Below are 24,438 nucleotides of genomic sequence, written 5' to 3' on the forward strand. Positions count from 1 at the left end.
CTGGCTCAGTCCTGCCCAGATGTGGGCTGTGCAGTTGCAAGTCACAGGTGGCCTTTTGAGTACTTTCTCCACCTAAAAGGTTCTCTGCTCTTCCTGCCTTTCCCTAGATGGTTGGCTGACTCACAAGGGCTGGGTCTAGTGGCTGCTGTGAGTCAGAAGCCAAGTTGGGCCCTCATGGCTGGTGTCCATTTGGGGTGGGGCCAACCAGGTGGAGCACAGGACTTCAGACCCAGCTGTCTTGGGTGCCACCTTCCTGTGTTTAACCAAGAGGGTGTGGGCTGGGGCCTTGAGACTTTGGCCAGCATTGCCCTGGGCTGTCCAGCTTGCACTTTGGGCTTCTACCTACTTGGCAAGTAGAGGTATTCTGGAAACATAGCTCAAGAGCAAGCAAATCGGGGCTGGTAATGCAGGATTTATCATTTGGCCCAACCAGCTGGGCTAAATAAGAGCTCTTTTGGGTTAGATCCAGCGCTTTTGTTCCTTGGAGGGAGCCGGAAGGGGCAGTTCCCTTTTTGGCTACCGGGTGGCTGTACAGGGCTCGTAGACCATGTCAGGGTTTATGGGGGTGACAGGCAAACCCTGAAGACTGCTCCTAGGTTTCAAGCCTGGGCCTTGCGCTAGAGCCTGCTGGCCCTGGAAGATAGCAGGATTGTGCCCCCAGGATCTGGCCTCAGTGTTGTGGCTGAAGGTGTGTTGGTGGGCCCTGGAGATGTGACAAGGGAGGACAGGTAGGCCTTCTGGCTATAAAACCAAGCTCTTTATTTTTGAAGAACAGGCCAGGGACCAATGAAGTCTGGTGCCAGGAAGTGAGTAGAGGCTGTCCCTCAGCGCACCGGGGAGGAAGGGCAGGGTCCCTGGGCTTGCCCCAGGTTGTGGCTCTGCTTACCTGTGGCCAAGTATGGTGCCCATGCTGCCCTGTCTTCTGGCAGGGCCTGGCACCTTTGGGGGCGGGGCTTGCCATTTGGAAGTCATTGGGCATGTCTAGTGGTGGGGAAGGTATCTTGGGGTGGGAGATCTGGGAAACCCTGGTTACTAAAGGTCTTCGCTGCTCTAAGGCTCCCCCTTGAGGGCGATGAGAGTGTTCCGGAGAAGCAGGGTGCTGGCCTGCAGAGGAGAAAGGTCCTTGTCCTCACCTGAGGCTGCTGCTCTTCCCGCACCTCAGGTGCTCTTCCCTCCTGCCCTGCCTCTGTCTTCAGCAACAGCAGCTGCCGTGTGTCTTGCACTTGTCATAATGGTGAGGCCCTGGCTCAAGGTGGGAAAGCTGGCTGGGCGCCATGCTGGGAGACAGCTCAAGCGGGAAGGGGGGAGAGCAGCAAGTGGGCTCACCTTGGCGTGTTTGAGCTCCAGCTCTGCCAACTCAATGAGGTTCTTGCGGAAAGAGGAGACGCGGCGGGACTTGAAGTCCATGAGCTCTGGAGAGGAGCGGGGAGAGGAGTGGGGGCCCCGCAGGGTAGGCAGCCCAGCGGCAGGGCCTCCGGAGCGGCTGGGCTTACCCTGTTTGGCTGAGTCGGAGAGGCGTTCGAAGCGCTGACAGCACAGCTGCTGCTGGCTCTCGGCAGTGCGTACCTCCCGGTTCCTGGCTCGAGCCTTGTCCAAGGCCTTGTTGGCGTTCTCATAGTCGGCCAGCGCCCGAAGCCTCCGGTAAAGCAAGTCCTGGGGCCGCAAGGTGGGACTTTGCATGTGCTGCACCCACCTGCCCTCACGTTGCTCCAGTCCCACTGGCTTCCGGCCCTGAGGTCACAGTGGGGCCACTCACCTTGGCTGCCTGTGAGTCGCGCATGTAGTATCTCAGCATGTCTGACAGCTTCAGGTCCTCATCAGAGGCCACTCGACCCTCCAGCTTCTGAGTCAGAAAAGGTGGAGGTTGGAGAGGGGCCTTAGAGGGACAGCTGAGGGCTGGGGGACTGTTCCCCACCTAAATATCCTGTCTGCTTGACAGCTACTCCAGGCAAGCCCTGATGTTCAGGAAGGGAAGGCTTCACAGAGGAAGTGGTATCTGGTCTCTGGACCTTGGTGTTGAGGTGGGCATTGACAACAGCAGATGCGCAGGCCTATGTTCAGGGAACCACCCACTCATGGGGGCACTTGGATGGCAGCGGCCGGATCACAAGAAGCCCAAGATGTAAGCTAAGGACACAGAGCCCCAAGGGGTAGGGTCACCTGGGCAGGGAAGAGCTATGGTGCGACACTTCAGGGAGGCTGGCAGCCTCCAGTGACTCTTGGAGAAGAGTTCAGGAAGTGTTTGGGGCAGGATGTTGGCAGCCTGGTGCAGCCTGCCAGAGGCACGTGGCACATCCTTAAAAGTGCTTCGCCAGCCGGGTCCCCTCTCCGCCCCCCTTACTGCACACCCACCCAGGCTAGATCCCTGTCTCCACTCCTTGTTAAACTAGTCTGGAAGGTAAGTCCAGAGTCATTAGGCCCAGATTTCGAACAAAAATGACCCTGGAGATTTTCCCTGTTCTGGGACTCTTTCCTGCAAAGGATCATCTCTCCACACAAAGCAGTACTCACCCTTAACCGTTCAAAGAGCTCCGCCAATTTGAGGAAGCTCCTAGGAGGCAATGGCAGGTATTAGGGCAGTGTCTCAGGAGTGCTGAAAGCCTCCCTCTCCCCTCTTCTGAGCCCCAGCTGGAGCTTCCGCACCTCCCACCCAGAGCTGCCAGGGTGACCCCTGGTGGGCAGCCGCAGTATTACAGACATAGGGTAGGAGGGGCAAAAGGGAGGCCTCACATCTTGAGCTGGTTGACTTCCTGTGTTCCCAGGCTGCTCAGTGCAGCTGAGATAGGGATATAGTCATCTGCCAGGCCTGCTGGGGAACAGCCCACCATCAGACCACTGGTCTGCACATCAAGCCCCACCCCAGGTGTTTGTGGCCCAGGAAGGCCATTTCCTGCTCTTTACCCCCACCCAGCAGGACCTCTACAGAGAGGGGGCAGGGAATTCGGGGCCCCTTGGGACCTGCGTACACTTGTGGGAGTGCATGACACGGTCGGCCCGCAGGCAGGCGTCCCGGATGCGGGTGTGGTACTCCAGCAGAAAGGTCCGCTCGTGCTCAAAGAAGTCATCCACCTCCTGAAGGCACCAGACGTGGCCCATTTCAGCTAAGTCACCGGGAGCGTAGCTGCCACGGCCATCCAGGGGCACAGGTCTCCCTCCAGGCCAGTCCCCACCAGCGTCTTCCCTCCCACAGCCACCAAGGCGTCAGTCCTTGCTGTGGGCTGCACCAGAGGGGGGCCCCGTAGGTCACCTTGAGCCCTGACATGCCAGTGATGAGCGCTTCATCTGCAGACTTCACAATGTTCCTCAGAAACCCCCCAAGGAGCTCCTTCCTGTTCTTTCCTCGTACGCTCAGCTGAGGCACATTGGGGGAGAGGGTGTGATGGGGGGGCACTGCACTGCACACCTCCCCCACCCAGGAACAAGTCACTCGGGTCCATTTAGAGCCTGGCACCACCCTCCCCCAGGGGTGACTCTCAGGCTCTGATGCAGCTCACATCTTGGCCATATTCCAAAAAGACAAAGAAGTTGTGGTCCCGATGCAAGGTGGGGTGGGCTGCCAGGCGTTGCAGGAAGACCTCGTGCATGGCGACTGTCTTCTTGAAGATGGCGAGGTACTCCCTGGACAGAGGCAGGCAGGGTGGGCCCTCCTGGGCATGGATACCCAACTCCCTCCCACTGAGGGTCACAGAGGGCATCTCAGACATCCTGGGGGCACAGTCAGGAAGAAATCCTGGGCTGGGGTGGTGGGGGATGGGCCCAGGGCTTTGTGGCAGACTGGGCCAGGAAGCAGCACTCACGCTTCCAGCTCCTGCTTCATTTTGGCAAACTCTTCCCGTGTGATGGAGCTGTCCCCCTCGCCCAGCTTCTGCAGCTTTTCTCTTGAAGCCTCAAAGTCCGGCCTGGGAGGTGCTGGGGGGATCTGCTCAAAGGAGGGACAGAGCTGGCAGCGTCTCCAGGCTGAGAAAGCCACTGCCATGCCCCCCCACACCCTGCAGAAGCTGGGCCAGCCCGCCCCCGCCCCCCAACCACCCCTCACGATGAGGCCCGCGTAGTCCTCGTTCTCCACATAGGCGTCGTGCAGCCAGATGAACTCCTCATGCTGCCGCACCACTGAGAACTCGGTCTGGGCGAAGTGGGGCAGGCAGCTCTGGAAACGGGAAACCTGAGGTCTCCTTCCTCCCCTCCCATCTCCCCCTCCCTTCCCAGGAACCTTCCAGCCCCATATCCCAGGTGAGGCCCAAGTAGGGCCAGGTGGTCATGCTATCAGGTACGACGATGGGTGGTGGGTAGCACTTGGGGCCTGAGGGCAAGGTGGCGGAGCCTGGCAAGGGGCAGGAGCCTGGTGGTGGAATGGGGTCCAAAGGCTCTGGTGATATCTGCCTGCCTCGACCCCTCCCCTATCCAAGAGCAGAGGCTCCCATTACCCCCCTGAGCCTCACCTTGGTTTGCACAGTGAACTTCACCTTATCCCGCTCGCTCACAGCATCAGAGATCTCCACCTGTAAGGAGCTGTCTGCCTGCAGGTCCACCGACAGGGAGGAGGGCTGTGGGGAGGGGAAGCCCTGGTATGTCACCGGGGCCCCCTGGCCCGCCCTGGCCAGGCTGACCTGGCCATCACATAGCGCCCACGGCACTATGTGATGGCTGACCTGGCCATCACATAGCGCCCACGGCAGTAGCAGCGGCCCCACCCCATCCAGGGTCCTGCTAAGTTATTGCCCAGGGTGTTTCAATTCCTGCAGCACTTTTCCACCCTCCCATCCGCTGAAGCTGGATCCTACTAGCTCCCCAGCTTATAAGTGTGGAATTGAGACCATCAGAGGTGAAATCTCTTGTCTAAGGTCACAGAACTGCAAAGTGGCAAGTTGAGATTTGAACCCAGTTCCAAACCCCATGCACATTCTCAGCTACCTGCCCACCTGTCCCCAGATGTGACCTCAAGAACCTTTCACCAGGGCACAGTGAACTGGATGAGTTCCCACCTCCCTTTTCTGAGCACTCCTGAGCCATTTCCATTACTTTTAGTGCCAAGAAGCAGCGGCTTATAGGCAAAGCACAAGTGTTTCTCCAAGTGAAGAGGCCTGTGAGGCAAGAAGCTACTAGTTCCAACAAGCATTTACTGAACACCTACTATGTCCATGCCATTGTGCCAAGTGATACTAAGCAGAGGAAAGGCTTAGCTGCCACCCTACCTACAAGTATTGCTCACTATACACAAGCTGGCACTGCCCCAGCGCTCACACCCATACAGCTCATTCTCTTCCAGTCTCTGGCACACGGTGGGAACCAGTGTGACCTCTAGCACCATAGATTAACTTTACTGGTCCTGAACTTCATCTATATTGCCATTATAGAGTTTATGCTCTCGTGTCCACACTCTTTATTGAGAACCGGCAATGTTGCTGAGCGGGGCTGTGGTCCTTTTGCAGGGCTGGGTAGCATTCCATCACATGAATGTGTCCTAGTGTGCGTATCCACTCCTCTGTTGGTGGTGATTTGCATTATTTCAAGTTCGAGACTTCGGGATAAAGTTGCCATGAATATACCTGCATAAGCTTTTGGAGGTCCTATGCATTTATAGATCCTTTGAACTTCCATGTACATGTACATTTTAGAAACAATTTGTTAATTTCCACCACAAAAACCTTGGGGCATGTTGACTGAGACTGCACTGAATATGTAGATCAATTTGAGAGGGATAACCCTTTCTGCAATATTTAATCTCCCAATCCATGAACATGGAATATGTTTGAATTATTTATGTTGTCTTAATTTTTCTCAGTAATGTTTTATAGTTTCCTCTGTAGAGAGGAAACATCTCTTTGTTAGGTTTTTTTCTTAGGTATCTGGTGATATTTTGTTGTTGTTATTTTAAATATATTTTTAAAAGATTTCACTTATTGGGCCTCCCCGGTGGCGCAGCGGTTGAGTGCTGGGTTGCGAAGCTGCCTGCAGCCTCTGCAGCGCCGGTTCGATCCCCGGCTGCTCCCCGGTCACCGAAGGAGGGTCCCACATGGCGCGCAGACCTCTCCTGCTGCCCGCTGCTCCCCTCAGCAGTGTCCTTCAGTCCTTCTGCCTGCTCTGCTCCCCGCTCTGGCTCTGGTGAATTCTCTCACCCTCCCCGCGCTTCTGACTGTACCCAGTGCTTGTATAAATAAATGAATAAATCAAAAAAAAAAAAAAAGATTTTACTTATTTATGCATGCAAGAACTGGGGTACAGGGCAGAGGTGCGGGGGGGAGAGGATTCACCAGAGACAGAGTGGGGAACAGAACAGGCAGATTGACCAAAATACACTGCTGAGGGGAGCAGCAGGCGAGTCAGAACAGGTCTTCTGCACCATGTGGGTAGCTCCCTGGCCGGGGCTCGAACTCATGCTGCAGTGGCTGTGGATAGCTTCATAGGTTGAATCTTAACCCCTTGTGCCACCAGGGAGGCCGTATTTTAAATATTTTTAATGGTTTGTTGTTAGTATATGAACACATACTATTGATTTTTATATACTTACTCTGCGTCCATGAACCTTGCTAAGTGTACTTACTCTTTTTAAGAGTTTGTAGATTCTTTTGGATTCCTACAGAGGTAATCCTATAATCTAAACTACTGACAGCATTAGTCTCTTTCTTTCCAACCTTTTTACCTTTCACTTCTTTTTCTTGCCTTATTGCAATTGCTAGCGTGCTAAGTCCTCTACTACAATGCAGAATTAGTGATATGGTGATAATGGGAATCCCTGACCTCAGGTAGATGCATTGCATTAAAAACATAGTCCTGAAAATGTTTTTAGATACTCTATCAAATTTAAGTTCCCTTCTATGCTTAATTTGATGAGAGAATGTTGATTTTTTATCAAAATTTTCTCCCTTTATTGAGATATCATGTAAATTGTTTTGTTACTCTGCATATGTGCTAATTTCATTAACTGATTTTCAAACGTCACATCACCTTGCATTCCTGGAAGAGGATCTTTGTTTTTTTTTTGTTTGTTTATTTATTTATTTATTTATACGTACAAGAACTGTACAGGTACAGGTCAGAGGTGGGGGCACGGTGAGAGGATTCACCATAGACAGAATGGGGAGCAAAACAGGCAGATTGACAGAAATACACTGCTGAGGGGAGCAGTGGGCAAGACAGGAGAGGTCTGCTGCGCCATGTGGGTAGCTCCCTGGCCAGGGATCGAACTAATAACTGCAGTGGCTATGGACAGCTTCATAGTGCTGCGACTTAACCCCTTGTGCCACCAGGGAGGCCCAGAAGAGGATCTTTGTCATGAAGTATTACCTTTTAATATACAGCTTATGCAAGTTGGTAATATTTTGTTTCCGACTTCTGCACTGTTTTCACAAGAGATATTCGCCTGCATTTTCCATTTTCCCTTTCTTGTAATGATCTTGACAGGTTTATTGTGAGTGGGGGGGGGTGTTAAAATATACATAACATAAAAGTTACCATTCTAGGGCTTCCCTGGTGGCACAGGAATTCAGTCTCAGTACTATCAAGCTATTGCCAGCCACTGACAACTGAGTTTGATCCCTGGCCAGCGAGCTGACCCACATGGCGCAGCAGACCCCTCCTGTCTTGCCTGCTGCTCCCTTTAGCAGTGTATTTCAGTAGATCCACCCATTATGCTCCCCACTCTGTCTCTGGTGAATCCTCTCAACCCCTCTCCCCCCAGACCTCTGGCCTATACCAGTTCTTGTATGCATAAAGAAATTTTAAAAATCTTGGGAAAAAAAAAGTTATCATTCTAACCATTTTCAAGTTCAGGGGTAGTAAGTATATACACAGTGTTGTGCAACCATCACCACTGTCCATCCTCTTGCCAAGTTTTTGTATCAAGGTTCTGCTGTCTTAAACAAGGAGCGGTGGCCCCTATTTCTGCCTTTGGAATAACTTACATAACAACAGTGCTAGTTCTCCTTTAATGCTAGAATAACTCACATGTGACATTATCTGTGCGAAGAGATATATTTTTAAAAAGTTGAAAATTACAAATTTAGTTCCTATGATAGGAATAGAACTGACTACTCAGGTTTTCTACTTGTTTCAAGTTTGGTAAAAGTTGCACTTTTCAAGATATTTGAAATTTCGTGAAATTTTTCAAGTTATTGACATTAACTTGTTCTTAAATAGTTCACACTCTTTCTAATGTCCGAAACATCTCTAAGCATTGTCCCCTTTATCATCCCTGATGTTGACAGTGAATATCTTCTCCCTTTCTCCTAATCTCCCTCCTGCTTTTTTTTCCTTTCTCTCTTTTATCGGCCTTGCTAAACTGATAACCAGGTTTTACTAGTGTTTTCAAAAAACTATTTTTCACAGTTTTGCTTTTCTCCATTTGTATATTTTTTCTAATTGATTTCTACTCAATATTTTGAAATCTAGTTACTTTTTTGTTTTGATTCCTACTTAATTATATTGGATCAAAGATCACATTCTATATGATTTCAATCTTTAAAAATATGATTCTTGCTTTATATATAGCTCAACATATGATGTGTTTTAGTAAATGTTTCATGTGCACTTGAATGTTTTTCTAGTTGCTGGGTATAGATTAAGTTGCTTAATCATGTTTTTGTAAATCTTCTAAATTCTTACTGATTTTTTTGGTCTGCTTTGAGAGAGCAGCATTTATTGAGAGAGTTGTGTTACCCCTCTAAACTATAACTGTGGATTTTTCTCCTTTTCTGTCATCTTTTTCTTCGATGTTTTGAAACTGTATTATGAGGTACATATAAATTTAGGACTGTTTTATCCTCTTGTTGAGTTGACTGTGAAATCATTAGTAAATGTTCTGCTATTTCTAGTAATTCTTTGATTTACATTTCTACTTTGTCTGAATTCATATAGCCACACCAATTCTCTTTTGGTTAGTGTATTGATGAGATATCTATACCTATATCTATCTCCATATATCCATTTCTTTTTTTAAAAAAGATTTACTTTTATTTATGCATACAAGAACTGGGGTGTAGGTCAGAGGTGCAGGGGGTGAGAGGATTTCCTAGAGACAGAGTAGGGAGCAAAACAGGTGGATCTACTGAAATACACTGTTGAGGGGAGCAGCAGGTGAGACAGGGGAGGTCTGCTGTGCCATGTGGGTCAGCTGCCTGCCAGGGATGGAACTCATGCCGCAGTGGCTAGTGATAGCTTGATAGCTGGTACTTAACTCCTGCACCACCAGGGAGGCCCTATATCTCCATTCTTTTTATTTTTTAAAAAAGATTTATTTATTTATTTATTTATACAAGCACTGGGTACAGTCAGAAGCATGGGAGGGCGAGAGAATTCACCAGAGCCAGAGCGGGAAATAGAACAGGCAGAGTGATGAAATACACTGCTGAGGGGAGCAACGGGCACGGCAGGAGAGGTCTGTCGTGCCATGTGGGACCCTCACTGGTTAGCCGGGGATGGAACTGGCGCTGCAGAGCCTGCCGGCAGCTTCGCAGCCCACTGCTCAACTGCTGTGCCATCAGGGGAGGCCCACCTATATCTCCATTCTTACAGAAAAAACTTTCTGTGTCCTTGTACTTAAAGTATGTCTCTTAACAGAATATAGTTCTCTATTAAATATCCAAGCTGCAAATGTTTGTTTTGTAATTAGAGTGTTTAGTCCATAATTATTGTAATTAATGTAGTAGACTATAAACCTGCCATCTTGCTCTGTTTTCTCTGCCCCAGCTGTTTTTTATTCCTTTATTCTTTCTTCCCTGCCTTCCATTAATTAGTCAAGTATTTTATATGATTTTTTTCATTTCTCCTCTATTATATTTTTACTCACATATCCATTTATTATTCTTTTCATCTCCCTATATTTAAGGGAAAATCTTAGAGAAAGCAATACTTCATCTACAAGATAAGTTCTAACTATAAACTTTCGAAGTCTGGCATCTATAAAGGCTGGGGGTGTACCCATCAGGTTGACAGCCTAGTCCCAGTCCATGCCCACAAAACACAGCCTCCCACACAGTAACCGTACTAATAACAATAATAGCTACCGCATATATTTGCTGTTACAATATGCCAGGCACTGCTCTAAGCATGCATATATATATATATATTCTTTTTTTTTTTAATAGAGGCATGTTTTATTTATTTATTCATTTGTTTGTTTTTGTTTATACATGCACTGGGTACAGTCAGAAGCGCGGGAGGGTGAGAGAATTCACCAGAGCCAGAGCGGGGAGCAGAGCAGGCAGAAGGACCGAAGGACACTGCTGAGGGGAGCAGCGGGCGGCAGGAGAGGTCTGCGCGCCATGTGGGACCCTCCTCCGGTGGCTGGGGAGCAGCCGGGGATCGAACCGGCGCTGCAGAGGCTGCTGGCAGCTTCGCAACCCAGCGCTCAACCGCTGCGCCACCGGGGAGGCCCATATATATATATATATTCTTCAAATAAATTTTTTAAAGACTTATTTTATTTACTTATGCATACAAGAACTAGGGTATAGGCCAGAAGTGTGGGGATGGGGGTGGTGAGAGGATTCACCAGAGACAGAGTGGGGAGCAGAATAGGCAGATCTATTGAAATCTACTGCTCCCTGGCAGGAGCTGATGGAACTCAGGCTGAAGTGGCTGGCAATAGCTTGATAGTACTGAGACTTTAACCCCTGCACCACCAAGGAGGCCCCCCTTCTTAATTTAATTAACCATGAGTATGAACACGGATAAACACTGAAACATATCTCTTTCTTCTATTTCTTGTGTCTCTCAGCCCCTCTCATATTTCTAAACTCTACTTGAACCCTACTCCTGATACCTTGGCTTTTCTGATACTCCTAGGGCAGGTTCTTCCTGTGCCCAACTGCTCCCCACAAAAATCCCTGGTGGTGCAAGGGGTTAAGCACCACACTATGAAGCAATCCGCAGACTCTGTAGCTTGAGTTTGATCCCTGGCCGGGAGCTACCCACATGGCGCAGCAGACCTCTCCTGACTCGCCTGCTGCTCCCCTCAGCAGTGTACTTGGGTCAGTCGGCCTGTTGTGTTCATTGCTTTGTCTCTGGTGAATCCTCTCACCCCCCACACCTCTGGCCTGTACCCCAGCTCTTGTATGCGTAAATGAATAAAATCTTTTTTAAAAAAATCACATTCTGACTCATTGGCGCAGTAGGGCCCCTTTTCCCCATGTCCTTCCTGCTGCCTCAGTATGTCTGCTCTGACCTGCAGCGCTGGTAACTGAGGGAGATGGACACATCTTAATTCTGTCACAGCCCACCACGTACATACCACAACCCCCAAAAGTGTGTGCCTCTGAGTGGCCAGTCTGGCACAAGAATGCTCAATAACCATTCACTGAATGAAGTCAAGAGCAAACAACGAGGCGTGAATGGCCTCAGGATTACAAGAAAGCAGATACACAAGCCAAGCCAGTAACGCCAAGCAAGACCTCCCCCCTTGAGAAAGGAGACTGCAGGCTTCTCCATCGCCAGCACCCCTCCTTCCTTTTCTCCCCATCGCGCCAGCATGGGCCTGGGCTGGGCAGCGGGAACGGCAGTGAGCGGTCCCTTTTCATCGCGCAGGGCAACGGGAAACCCTGTCTCCTCTGGCGTCCTCACCGGTGCCCCTGCAGGTGCCACAGAGGCGCCCCACCCCCTTGCCGGGTCTTTCCTCTCTAGCGAGCACTCTCTCTCTCTCTCTCTCCCCCCCCCCCCGCCCCCGCCTCGACTGGGCATGACTGGGCATCGGGCGTGAGGTGGAGGCCGGGAGGGCTGCATCCTTTCCCTACCTTGCTGTCCTTCCCTGCCTCCGGTGGCTGCTCCATCACTGCCCTTTGCGGCCGCAGCGCCCCGGGGTTCGGCGGCTGCCCCCGCGGCGCGCTCCCGCAGCCTGGTCCGGGCGCGCCCTCGCCGAGGCCGGGCCCCGCGGACGCTCGCCCCGCCGCGCGAGGAGTCGCCGGGGCGGGCGGGGCGGGCGGGACTCCCCGCCCTCCCCGCAGCCGCGCCTTTTGATTGGATGCCAGGCTCGCCGCGCGCGACGCCATTGGTCGCTACGCCTGTCGTTCCCGACCCAGGCCCCAGCTTTTAAGGCGCCGCGCGGCCCTGAGCGGGTGTGGTACTGGCGACCGGGGGGGTGAGGGGAGGGGTGAGGGGAGGGAGGGGTGAGGGGAGGGGTGAGGGGAGGGGTGAGGACAGGGGCTCCGGGGCCCCTGCGGTCTCCGGCCACCCCGGCCCCGACCACACCCCCAGGCCGGGGCTGCCCGCCGCGCGCCCCCAACGGCCTCGCGCGGTCTGCGCGTGCGCGTAGCGCGGCCTCGGGCGGCGGGCGGCGGGCGGGGGGCGGCGGGGGGCGGCGGGCGGGCGACATGGGGAGCCGGGGAGGGGAAGGGGGCTGAGGGCGGGTGACGCTTCTGGGGAAGGGGCTGCCGTTGGGATTTTCGCGCTGGGCTATGAAGAGGCGGCGGGGGAGGCCGCGCAAGGCGTCGAGGGGCCGCCACGAGACCGGCCGCCGCAAACCCCGAGGCCAGTCCCCGGACCGCGGGCCGTCGCGGCCGTCGCCGGGCCGCACAGGGCCGCCTGAGGTGTTTGAGAAGCTGTGGGTGCCCTGGAATGGGCTCGTCGTGGTCGGAAAGAGAATGGAGCTCCTGGGTAGAAACACGCAGAAGCCGAAGCTGGAGGCTGACGACTGGAGGCTGGAGGGCGTGGAAAGGACGGCCTCGAGAGACCAGCCAGGCCTGACCCAGGAGAGGCAGGATTTGACGCCCGTGCGCCGCGTCTCCAGTGCCCTGCAGGCCCGCGCGGGCCTGGGGAGGGACAGTTCACAGGGGAAGGGGGAAACGCCAGAGGTCAAACACAGAACTGGGGCAGAATCCGAGAGCGCAGGGACGTTAGCAGGGCCTAGGAAGGGCCACAAGGCCAAGGAGAGGTTGAAGTTTGTTGAGGCGGTGGAATTCCGTGGAGAGGACTTGAGAGCGTCAGTATTTACAATAAAGCAGGAGGGGGAGATGCTGAGGCCAAATGGGAAGAAGCTGAGTTTGAGTGGAGAGAGTTTGAGGTTGAGTGGAGAGAAGCTGAGTTTAGGTGAAGACAAGCTGAGGTTGAGTGGAGAGAAGCTGAGGTTGAGTGGAGAGAACCTGGGGTTGAGTGGAGAGAAGCTGAGTTTAGGTGAAGACAAGCTGAGGTTGAGTGGAGAGAAGCTGAGTTTAGGTGAAGACAAGCTGAGGTTGAGTGGAGAGAAGCTGAGGTTGAGTGGAGAGAAGCTGAGGTTGAGCGGAGAGAAGCTGAGGTTGAGCAGAGAGAAGCTGGTGTCCAGCCGGGAGAACCCGCCTACCAGTGGAGAGATGGTGACAGCCGGTGTAGAGACACAGGAGTCGGGTGGAGAGAGGCAGTTGTCATTGGGAAGAGAGAGGCGGGAGTCCTGGGAAGAGAGGCGGGGGTCTAAGGGGATTAGGAGAGAGAGACAGGGGTCCTTGGCAGAAAAGGTGCTGTTTAAGGGAGACAGGCGAGGATCCAAGGGAGGGAAGTTGGGGCTTAGGGGAGAGAAGCAGACGGCCACGGAGGAGAAGAGAGGCAGCAGTGACGAGAGGGGGCGCTTAAGAATGGGGAGCATAGATGAGGAGCAGGTGGAAAGAGTGGTAGAATTTACCAGTGATGGAAAGTTCGTAGCTGCTGACGATACGGAGACGGAAATTCTGGCTGACAGGACTGAGGAGAAGGATGAACCTGGGGGGATGGCAGATGCAGTGAAAGCTGAGGAGGTGGCGGAAGTTAAGGAAGAGGTGGAAGCCTAGGAGGAGGGCTGGAAGCTGAGGAGGGCGTCTTGCCTGGAGGGAAAGACGCTCCGGGTGAATCTGCCTCTGTGGAAGAGAGAGAGGCTACAGATGAAGAGCCTGGTGATTGACGCAGATAAAGGATTAAAGCTAAAGAAGGGAAGAGAAGCAGGTGGGGTGGTATTGCAGGTCCAAGAGGAGAAATCAGAGCCAAACAGAACATTATTGATCCTGAAGGGGCAAAGAGAGCAAAGGCGAGCCTGTGTGCCAGAGAAGTAGGGGTGGGCGTGGAGACCCACGAGGGATAAAAGTGGACCAAGGAAGTGAAGAGAGTGACGGAGAGTGCCGCGGGACCCCTGGAGGAGGAAGGAAAGATTGGATAATGTGTACCAGGCAGAGGAAAACTGGGTACCGGTTACTTGGGGAAGAGCCGTGACTGAGGCCCCTGTGGGGAAAAGTGTGAGGCGTGGCTTTAGCGTGCGCTGGGAGCCTCGGGTCTGACGGTGACTGAGTGTGTGAGCCGGGGGAGGATGCAGTGAGAAAGAGGGAAAGTCACAGCAAGATAAAGGAGCGACAATACGGGCTGGGGGCGGACCTGCAGGCCGAGGCCAGCGAAGGAGACCCTGGAGAAGAACGGGGCACTCAACGCGGAAAAGCCAGAAAACGGGAAGAAAAAAGTAAGACGCCAAATCCCGTAGTGGGACCATCGCTTGTTGGGTGTTTACGCTTCTGCGCCGTCTCCATGTCCTCCTCCCCCACGCAGCCAGTGTCACGACTTAACCCGACAGGCTTCTCTGAGGGCTCTGTGCCTCTGCACCAGGGGCCAGCCTGTTGGTCTTGCTTCTGACTAACCCCCCAATTGTATCCAGAGTAGCTGCTGGCCTCCACTATTGAATGACTTTACCATCACCACCATTTCCCCCACGCCCTTCACACCCGCAGCAAACTTGAATTGCTTCTAATTGATTTGAAGGTATGATGATTTGCATTATTGTTTCCATCTGTTACTTATTCATGTAACCACGTGGACTTTTTCTTTTTCCAAAGATTTATTTATTTATGCATACAAGAGCTGGGGTACAGGCCAGAGGTGCAGGGGGTGAGAGGATTCACCAGAGCCAGAGCGGGGAGCAGAACAGGCAGACTGACTGAAGTACACTGCTGAGGGGAGCAGTGGGGGAGTCAGGAGAGGTCTGCTGCGCCATGCAGATTGCTCCCTGGCCGGCCGGGGAATTGAACTCGTGCTGCAGTGGCTGCAGAGAGCTTCATAGGTTGCGTCTTAACCCCTTGCGCCACCAAGGAGGCCCACATGAACTTTTTCATCACTTCTTTTGTGTCTGTCTCCATTGAAGACGTCTTTTATGTCTTCCACATCCCACCTACTGTCCACCCTCATCCCAGGGAAGAGAGAAGGACCCCCCTGAATGCTTCCTGTTAATACATCGATGTCAAGACTTAGGCTCTTACATCCTGTTTGCCAGTGGTCATGGATGTGAGAGGTGGCAACAAGCAGTTATGGGTAGTTAGGACAAAAGGAACACCAGCCCCCACCCCGCTTCACCTTTTTTTTTTTCTTTTTTAAATATTTGTTTATTTAAGCACTGGGTACAGTCAGAAGCGCGGGAGGGTGAGAGAATTCACCAGAGTCAGAGCTGGGAACAGAACAGGCAGAAGGACTGAAGTACACTGCTGAGGGGAGCAGCTGGTGGCAGGAGAGGTCTGCGCACCATGTGGGACCCTACCGGCGCTGCAGGGGCTGCGGGAGGCAGCCTAGTGCTCAACTGCTGCGCCACTAGGGGAGGCCCCCGCTTCACCTTTTTCTTTTAAAATGTATGTAAAATTTCTAGGGAGTAGAAACTTCATCATAGCATAGACTAACACTAGTATCATAACACAAATTTATAGTAGCCTGGATTTTCAAATGAAGTTTTCTCCATACCCTTTGCTAAATACCCCCAAAGATCCAAAGGATCAGTAAACCACTTGGCCTGCTTCTGTTCATATGCCAGACCTAACATAGCAATCCCAGTCCCTCCTGCCATTTTCTTTCTTGGAGTTTGTCATCCTCTGGGGCTGAAGGAGAGGGGCTGTGTCCTAGGCTGCTTCCCTGGGCAGTGAGCCGCCCTGGGTTGGGTCTCCTACTACCTGCATCTTAGGTAGTCTCCTCTTTCTGTTTTACAGCTTCATTTAGGTCAAACACCAAACATCATCTAATGACTTCTAGAGAAAGTAATCATGGAGGCCAACTTTGTGACACCTCATCTGTCTGAAAGCAGATTTTCCTCTCATATTTGATTGCTGGTTTCCCTGGCAATGGAACGGTAGGTTGGGAGTAGTATCCCCTTAGACTGTTAAAGGCATTGCCCACTATCTGCTCACTTCCAAGTGTTGCTGTTTCGTTGAGTCCAGTGTTGTTCTTTTATTTTTCATCCTATGGATATATGACCCACTTTTCTTCTCAATGTAAATTACCTGTTTTCTACCACCCCAGTGCTCAGCCTACACCCTCATCCTTGTTCTCAAAAGAATAGCCCAAATTTCTATCTGGAGGACACTCTACTGCTTTCTTTGAGAACATTCCTGTGTGAAAGCAGTAACACAATGAACAAATAAATTGTACCCCTTGTTGTGCTCCTACATTTTACATCAAACTGCACCAAATCATTTCTAGAAACATGCTGTAATTTCTCTCTTCTTAAAGAAGAAAGCCTCTCTTACCCACACACATTGCCTTGCTCCTCATGGCAGGCACAAAAACAGCCCCCCAAAGATCTAGTCACGTCTTAGTATATGTGCTGCCGAAGCGAGCACTCTGTTCACGGCTTAAGCCCAGAATCGGTGACTATTACCTCCTAGGACAGAAGAGCAGATACTGGTAAAGCAAAAGGTGCAATTCAGGTAAAGGTTTTGAGAGGGGGCCTTCTTCTGGATAATCTGGGTAGCTGCAAGTGCCACCACAAGTGTCCTCACAGACCACAGGGGAGATCAGGCTCACAAGGCAGAGGCAGCGGGTCAGCCACACGCCAGCAGCCCAGCAGTGTGCGCTGCAGGGCCAGAAGGGGCGGAGAATGAATTCTTCCCTAGAGCCTCTGTGGGGACAGTGGCCTCAGCCACTGCTGTGATGTTGTACTTCTGCCCCCAGAACTGTTGTTTCAGGCCACCCAGTTAGTGGTCATTTGTCACGGCAGCCACAGGACTCAACTACATTCTCGGAAAGTAGAAATTCTCCAAAAAGTTGTCTGCCTTGCTGTCTCTAAATCTCCTTTTCATCTGCCTTTTTGTAGCACACATTTTAATCTGTACAGAACAACGAAAAGATTAGAGCAACTAAATATTCTCTACTTAGATTCAACAGTTCAAGAGCAGCTTGCCCTATTTGCTGTGTCTCTGTTTACTTCACATGACTTCTATGAATAATCACTTCCTCCTGTGGATCCTTAGGCATCCACAATGCCTAAGTGAATTTAAAATGTTTTAATTTAATAAATTTAAAAGAATAATTCCTTAATATCACCTAGCATCCAATATATATTTGCATATCCATAGGATGCAAAATATTCAAATCTCCTTCCTCACCCCCGAGTATATTTTGTAAATTTTTCCCCAGCCCAGGCGCCTTCAAATCAGGGCTCATGTCTATACTGAACGTGATTTTTAATTCTTTTTCATCTATGTTGGCCTCCTCATTTGGCTTTTTAGCAACTTTGACTTTTTGAAGACTTCAGGCCTGTTTTCTCGGGGATTCCCACAGCCGCCTTTCTCTGCGTCCCAAAGTGGCCGTTTCATGTCTGTGGCCTGGGAGTTGGGGCTGTGGGCCCTCAGCTGTTTTTATGCAGCCCTTGTCACCCCCTGACTTGTTTTTGTTCTGTGGTTTTTCACGCTCCCTCTCTCTTTCCGTCCCTGCTGTACCGTCAGCTCCGTGAGGGAATCTGTGTCTGCATTATCTGGCCTCAGCCAGAGGCCAGCCAGCCGGAGGAGGCGCAAGTGTATCTGGGCGGTGAGTCAGTCCGCCACATTGGTGACTTAACCTGTCTCGTTGCCTTTTTTTTTTTTAAAAGATTTATTTATGTATGCATACAAGAGCTGGGGTACAAGCCAGAGATGCGGGGGGTGAGAGGATTTACCAGAGCCAGAGCAGGGAACAGAACAGGCAGACTGACTGAAATACATTGCTGTGGGGAGCAGCGGGTGAGACAGGAGAGGTCTGCCGTGCTATGTGGGTTGCTCCCTGGCCAGCTGGGGATCGAACTCGTGTTGCAGAGGCTGCAGATTGCTTCATAGTGCAGTGCTTAACCCCTTGCACCACCAGGGAGGCCCTGTCTCGGTGACTTTTAACGTCTGTGAAGAAGTCTCTACGAGAAGGGACCCTGTTCCTTATCTCACGGGTTTGAAGCCCTCAAGCGCGCCTGGCACTGCCTTTTCACCTGCTGGAAGATTGCTTAGCCCTAACTTCCCTGTAGCTCTGAGGGTGTTCTTTCCCCGTCCAGCCTGGCCACGTAAGAGTCTAGATCTAGTCCATGTCTGAGCCATTCTTTGCGGCCTGGTGTGCATGCAGACTGTCTCCTAAGCCTCTTCCTGTTCTCCCTGCTGGTCGGTCAGAGTTGCAGGTACCACAGCGCTGGGACTCTCCTGCGGCAGGCACTCGCTGACACTGATGTCTGTCTCATCAGAGCAACTTCGCAGGTGCCTTCTGCGTTCACCACCACTTCTTCCCACTGCTCTTTGAGAAGGAAACATGACTCTCAACTCTGCTGTCTGGGAGCTGCCCGGGCTGGGCCCTGAGCTGCACTGCAAAGCTCTCTGCTGAATCACCTCCCTGTTTTTATTCAACAATCACCCCCCATCCCCCTCTCCCTTACCTCCCACCCTATTTCCTAGCCTCTTGCCTGGGGGCCACGAATGATGTACAAGACAACCCTCATTCCCTGGGGGGAGACCTTGAATGATGCTGCAGTGGCAAGTTCCTAAAAACACAAATGCTACAAAGGTGCGTGTTTATGTTCTTTCCCAGGTCTGTCTTCCCGACATCGTCCACTCCTGGCCTCGCTGCTGACTCAGTACTGAGCAGGCCCGAGATCAAGACCAGGAGTGCTGGGGCCGGCCCGGGGCACACTGCAGGGCGTGCCAACAACAAGCTGCGCCATCGGATTCGTTCTGTGCCCAGATCGCGTTTTCTCCCAGGATCAGATCAGCAGGTGCGTTCCACTGAGGCCGCAGGAAAGGTGGCAACCAGACATCGAGACAAGTGCAGATATATCCAGTAAGTGCAGATATATCCAGTCAGCTGGGGCCCTAGAACTTTCTATATGTATAAAACCAAAATGCTCACAGGGAATTGAGGGCCCCTGAGTGGTTTCATTTATTTTTGTTATTCTGTTCTTTCTTGGCATGTTCTCAGTGGTCCCTGTTTCTTATAACAGGATGTGTTAGAAGCGCCATCGCCATTGATGTTTTAAAATTGTATTATGGAGACCACATTGGTTTACAATGCTGTGTGTGTTTTGGGGTTAGGATCACACCTGTACTAATGAGTGTTTCTACCGCATGCCCACCACCACTGTCCCACAGTCCACTGGGATCCCCCCTTGCTCCCCCGCTTCTCTCGCGCTCTGGTGGCCTCAGTTCTGTAGTGGATTGCAAAGGTTGTGACATTATTTTTTTACTTTTGTTCAAATGTCCTAATGGTTGGTTCCATTCATTCATTCAGCAAACACTGCACACGCACTGCGTCCTGGGTGGGATGCAAGCAGTGTGTAGGACCACGTTTAGGCCCCCGGTAGCCCGTTGAGACAGATGCCACAGTGCGCAGTGAGATGGGCTGGGGGGGAGCCCCAGGGGAGGAGGCAGTGGCAGTGGGGGCTGTTCACAGGGTGGTCGGGGAAGTGTCTCCATAGCGATGACCCACTAGGGCTGGGCCTGGAAGGGTGTGAGGCCCTTGACACTGGGGAGAAGAGCACAGATGTTCTATTTCTTTTGTTAATTAATTTTTTAATTTTCTTACTTTGTTGTGCATTTTTGTACAATATTTGCTCTCTCCCCTCAGGTGTAGTCCCATGAGTCTCCCACCACCATGGCACCATGACTGTCACCACAGTCCCCTGTGCTCTTCCCTCCGATTTGACCCCTCCCCTGCTGCAATCTAGGGTTTCTCTGCAAGTTTTGTCTTTTTCCTGATCGTTGGTTTGGTTTCCCTGTAGTCCCCCCCATTAAGGGGGATTTTTCTTTTTCCTTCTGACTTATTTCACTTAGCATAATCCCTTCCAGCTCCATCCATGTTGCCGCAAATGACGCGCGTTTGTTTTTTTTGATCGCTGAGTAGTATTCCATTGTCACAGGGGTTCTCAGCAGAAAGAATGGAGTTGCCTTGGTGGGCTGGCTGGGTGTGTTCCCGCAAAGGCAGGTGCTGTGGATGGGGGCAAGGAGGGTGCTACAGCGACAGCTAGAGGGGAGCTGGGGAGAGCTGACCCCCACCTGGAGCAGTCAGCGGGTGGTCAGAGCAGGAGCTGAGCTGGGGGGTGACCAGAGGATGAGGCAGGAAGGAGGCAGAGAGAGTGGGGATGAAGGCAGGAGGAGAGTGTGGAGAGGTTTTGACAGGCTTGGCTGGTTCACAGTGTATGGATCGTGAGGAGGGAGCCTGAGCTTGAGACTGCGGTAGCTGACACTGCCAGCAAATTCACACGCAGTCTCGCTGGATTCATCCTACCCTACAAGAGGGGTTGTGTGATTATTGGCATTTTATTTATTTTAAGTTTATTTATAATTTTTTTTATTTTTTACATCATTGCTCATTTTCAAACAATATTTGTGTCCCCCCACCCCTGATTATTGGGATTTTGTAGATGAGGCAGTTGGGGCATGGAGTTGTCAATCAAATTGACAAGTCAGGTGTGAGGTGGTAAGTGGTGGGGTTAGGATCTGAACCCAAGAGAGTCGGCACCCTCAGCTGCTACCAAGTAGCATTGGCGGTGAGCAGACACCAGTGCCATGACTGAGGGGTGATCTGGCCAGCCAGGAAGCGGTGCCGGAGCGCATGTTCTGCTCACCTACCACCCCCCACCTCCCTGCCCCTCAGCCCAGGCTCACAAGCAGGCCTTGAGGTGCCTCCTCAGGCCAGAGGTGTGTTAGGCTTGGCCTAGAAAGTATTCTAAAACCATTTTTAGCACATTTTTATTGCTCACATTTGAAAATATGGAAATTCACATTAAAACGTGGGTTTCTGGCAGCTTTTGAAAATCAAGAACAGGCCACACTGGGCCAGGAGGCCGCTGAGCTGCCTTCCTCGGCCTTGGGCTGGAGCCTATGTACCGAAGTTGCCAGACCCCAGGGGTCCCCACACAGCTACCCATCTTGCATCTCTGCTGTCCCCCCCACCTGCTGATCTTGCTCCATTCCTGGCTGGGCTGGTGCGTTTTGTCTTCTGTCAAGTCTAGGCCTCCGGATTACAGGAGAAATGGCTGACTACATATTTGAACCTTAGGGAATGAAGGGTAAAGACAACATGTTTTGCTGTGTTTCTTTTCCCTTCAAGCTGTGGGAACTGAGAAAGCTAAGCACCCACAACGCTTGAGTGCCCACAGGGAGGAGGACCGTGCAGGCCAAAGGTCAGAGTCCTAGTTCCTGAAACCCACACAAAGCAAAAAGTAATATAAATCACACCATGGAAAATGGCAGAAGCAACGGCAGCTTGACAAGTCCGGCTGTGATTTTTTTGTTTAATGTTTTTGTCATTAATAACTGGCTTGCATTTTGAGCAGCTGCTTTGGACCCTTGAAAAGAAGTTTTCATCATCTCCATAGCTTGGAATTCTCTGCAGAAACTTAGTTTCAGAACACTTTAAAAATGTTTATGACTTATTGAAGTTGAAAACATGTTTCTGTACTGCTAAGTTACAGTGTGCAGGGGCAGGGTGCTGGCATTTGCCCATGTAAACATTTTGTTACATTTGAGATGCAGCAACAGCCCTGCTGGCGGTGATCAGGGTGGTTAGGGTGGATGGATGGTGGCTTTTACACTAGTGAGTTTGCCCGCAGTGTGTGGACTGTGTTTAGAGATACAGCTTCACTCATAGCAGGAATCTAGAAAACTTAAATAAGGGACCAGGAAAATGAATATAAGAAAGTGAACTATGAACCAGAGACACTTTTTGGGGGTGATTGGGGTCAGAATGGGGCGTTTGCAATTGTATGGGGGAATATAAAAATAAAATTTAAGATTAAAAAAAAAAAAAGAAAAATAAAACTGAAATAATGCCTAGAAAAAGAAGGGAAAAGGAATAATTTTGATAAAATAAATAGTATTTCCTGGGTGACTTATAGAGATACAGCTTCAAATAGTGGATGAAATGGAGCTGACCCTCCTTTCGGAATTTGATGCGTACCTGGGCCACATGGATTCAGGAGTAGGAGGGAGGCGGCTGCCCCCAAGGGACACAGTTTCTCAGGCCACCGGGTCTTAGGCCCACTGTCCGTCTCGTGACGGTCTACGTCCAGGCAGGCACGCTGAGCTGGTGCTGGAGAGGCAGCCCCGCCCGCCTCCCCTGGGAACTAGACATCGTCATACAAGTTCCTTGTCGCTTTGGCCTCAGGAGCCGTTTCTCCACGGGTTACACAGGTGAATCTACAGAGTGAAGCCGCACTCAAGGCTGCTCCTCTGACTTGGCCCCTCCTCCTCCTCCTCCTCCTCCGAGACCACCCCCCCCACACACACACATGCACCACTAGGTGGGACCTGGTCCTGTACTGTGAACAGTTATCTTGATTTTGATTTTGCTCTTTTCCTTCCAGACTTGTCTGGCCCCTTCTGCCCCTTTCCTGTGGGGCTCCACCTAAGGTGCCTTAGACTCGTGGCAGGCTTTTGGGTCTCAGTGACCCTGCTTTGGGCTGACCCTGTTTGGCTGGGCATTCATCCACCAGGGCGTGGGTAACTTTGGGTGCTTGATTTGGAAACTACATTCTTTCTCGTTTTCTTCTCTTATCGAAACACACTAATTGCATTCAAGTTCCTTTCCGTTGAAGGTCTTACACATTAGAGTATGTTTTGTCTTAATGTGGTGGATGGCAAAATGTATTCAGAACAGGCAGGTTAGGGGATCCTGGGGGTGCCCCTCACCTTGCCCAATAACACATTGGTTCTCTTCTGGTCTGTGCCTCCCAGAATCTGCTGTTCCTTATTGCTACCTGCTGGTTAGCATGAACTGAGAGTTAGGGACAGGGCAGACGCCCTGCCCTTGGGGAGAGGGAGCTGGCGGACTGATTTGTGGACAAGGCAGCATTTTGTTGCTGTAGGCTGACATCTGCTGTTTTACCTCTGTCACATAATGATTTCACTTTTGTGATGTGACCTTAAAAGCTGAGGCTCCCCAAAATATCCAGTCAAATTCATGGTAACATTCTACTACTTATTCATTCACTTAACAAGTATTTATCAGCTACCTATTATTTACCAGACACTATTCCAGATGTCAGGATTATAAGAGAGATCTAGCGTGGCCAAGACCCGTTGTCTTGGAGCTTAAGCCGTGGTGGAGGGAGACAGGAGACTTGTGTCAGTATGTGAAAGGACTAAGGATTGTGAAGGAAAACCAAACGAGTTGAGGAGCAAGAATGGCAGTGGCCTGGTCGCTCATCTCCACTGGCCAGTTGGCACGAGGTGGCTCTGGCAGTAGAGCCCGGAGGTGGGAGGAAGCGGCTGCGTGGAGGACATCCCTCCCAGGCAGGGCAGAGCCTCCAGGATGCCTCCTGGAGGGAGGGCAGGAAGTCGCCCACAGAGCGGACCTTGGTTTCCTCATCTGCGAGTGTCAGGGTTTGTTGGGAGGAACAAATGAAATCATCAGTGTGGAAATGTTTGTGTAAACCAGCAAGCGCTGTGTCCACGCTCTTCTCTTCACTCGCCTTCATGGGGCATTTGTAGCGCGTCTCAGTCATCACGGGTCATAATGGTGATATTACAGTTCTGCTCTTTCAGATTTTTTATTATTGAGGTGAAATTCACATAACATGTAATTAGCCGTTTTGAAGAGTGCAGTTCAGCGGCGTTTCGCGCATCCTCGCTGTTAGGCAACCACCAGGTCTTCCTGGTTTCGACACTTCTTCATTGTTTTTAATATTGCTTGATGCTGCCACTCTTGAAAAAGGGCTTTTTCCCTTTCTGTTTCTGGCCTTCAATTCCTGTGCTTCATCCGCAGGTCAGCCGGGCAGGTATTTACCAAACATCTGAGCAGCAGGCCGAGGGGTGCAGCGAGGGGGTGGCGGGGCAGAGACACCGGGCGCGCTCTGGGAACCCATGACCCGCGGCGGGGCAGCGGCGGGGCGCGCAGTTGCCAGACCCTCGCTGCGCCGGGACAGCTGCTCATGCGGGGAACGCTGCGAAAATTATGTGTAAAACAGTTGTGAAGTTATTAAAACTACCAAAAGCGGGGCGCCACCCGGCGCCAGCGTCACTCGACCCGTTGTTTCTGTGACCCCGCGCCCCGGCCGGGCCCTGGGAAAGACGCGGGGCCAGACCCGGCCGCGCCGAGAGGACGGCGGGCGCCGGCGGGGCCGGTGCTTCCCCTGCCCGCGGCCAGCCGGGGTCCGCCAGCACAGGCGTTGGTTGCTGCCCGCTCCCGCCTCAAAGATGCGGACGCCGAGACTCGGAAAGCGGCGCGGGGCCTTCCTTGGGCCGGCCCGCCCGGGAGGCCGCCCGCCCCGCCGCGCCCCGGGCCTCCGCGAGGGGGCGCTGCGGGCCGGGCCAC

General features: G+C 51.8%; 2 protein-coding genes across 4 annotated transcripts in view; one reads left to right on the top strand and one right to left on the bottom strand.

The window, feature by feature from the left end:
* Positions 1–715: 715 nt before the first annotated feature.
* On the bottom strand, positions 716–11,829 carry SNX32 (sorting nexin 32). Of its 3 annotated transcripts, none has more exons than XM_037517555.2 (13): positions 11,727–11,828; positions 4,440–4,544; positions 4,037–4,147; positions 3,798–3,919; positions 3,495–3,618; positions 3,248–3,352; positions 2,967–3,072; positions 2,731–2,806; positions 2,512–2,551; positions 1,757–1,843; positions 1,494–1,653; positions 1,327–1,412; positions 716–1,104 (listed from the first exon to the last, which is right to left on the bottom strand). In XM_037517555.2, exons 1-13 carry the CDS (start codon positions 11,760–11,762, stop codon positions 1,051–1,053), a joined length of 1,212 nt encoding a protein of 403 aa, XP_037373452.1. In that variant the 5' UTR covers positions 11,763–11,828; the 3' UTR covers positions 716–1,050. The 3 variants fall into 3 exon arrangements, with proteins under 3 accessions (XP_037373452.1, XP_037373451.1, XP_037373453.1); XM_037517554.2 differs by lacking the exon at positions 716–1,104 and adding an exon at positions 1,111–1,242 and having other exon boundaries at positions 11,727–11,829; XM_037517556.2 differs by lacking the exons at positions 716–1,104; positions 4,037–4,147 and adding an exon at positions 1,111–1,242 and having other exon boundaries at positions 11,727–11,829.
* Positions 11,830–12,386: 557 nt separating this feature from the next.
* Positions 12,387–24,438, top strand: part of LOC119249969 (uncharacterized) — a 34,721-nt gene continuing 22,669 nt past the window's right edge. The window contains exons 1-3 of the mRNA XM_054697551.1: positions 12,387–14,383; positions 15,888–16,027; positions 18,718–18,966. Coding sequence (XP_054553526.1) covers positions 12,387–13,727 — 1,341 coding nt within the window. The 3' untranslated portion in view covers positions 13,728–14,383; positions 15,888–16,027; positions 18,718–18,966. The remainder of the gene's footprint in view (positions 14,384–15,887; positions 16,028–18,717; positions 18,967–24,438) is intronic.

The sequence above is a fragment of the Talpa occidentalis genome, unplaced genomic scaffold (assembly GCF_014898055.3).
Source record: "Talpa occidentalis isolate TD23 unplaced genomic scaffold, MPIMG_talOcc4v2.1 talOcc4.17, whole genome shotgun sequence".
NCBI lineage: Eukaryota > Metazoa > Chordata > Mammalia > Eulipotyphla > Talpidae > Talpa > Talpa occidentalis.

Bases quoted from the DNA above. Each gene is read 5' to 3' on its own strand.
- SNX32 (XM_037517554.2), bottom strand. From the start codon at position 11,762: ATGGAGCAGCCACCGGAGGCAGGGAAGGACAGCAAG. The intron at 3,353-3,494 runs GTGAGCTGCATC...AATGTGCCTCAG, and splicing joins TTTTGGAATATGGCCAAGAT to CTGAGCGTACGAGGAAAGAA. The intron at 1,243-1,326 runs GTGAGCCCACTT...ACCTTGAGCCAG, and splicing joins TGGAGCTCAAACACGCCAAG to GGCCTCACCATTATGACAAG.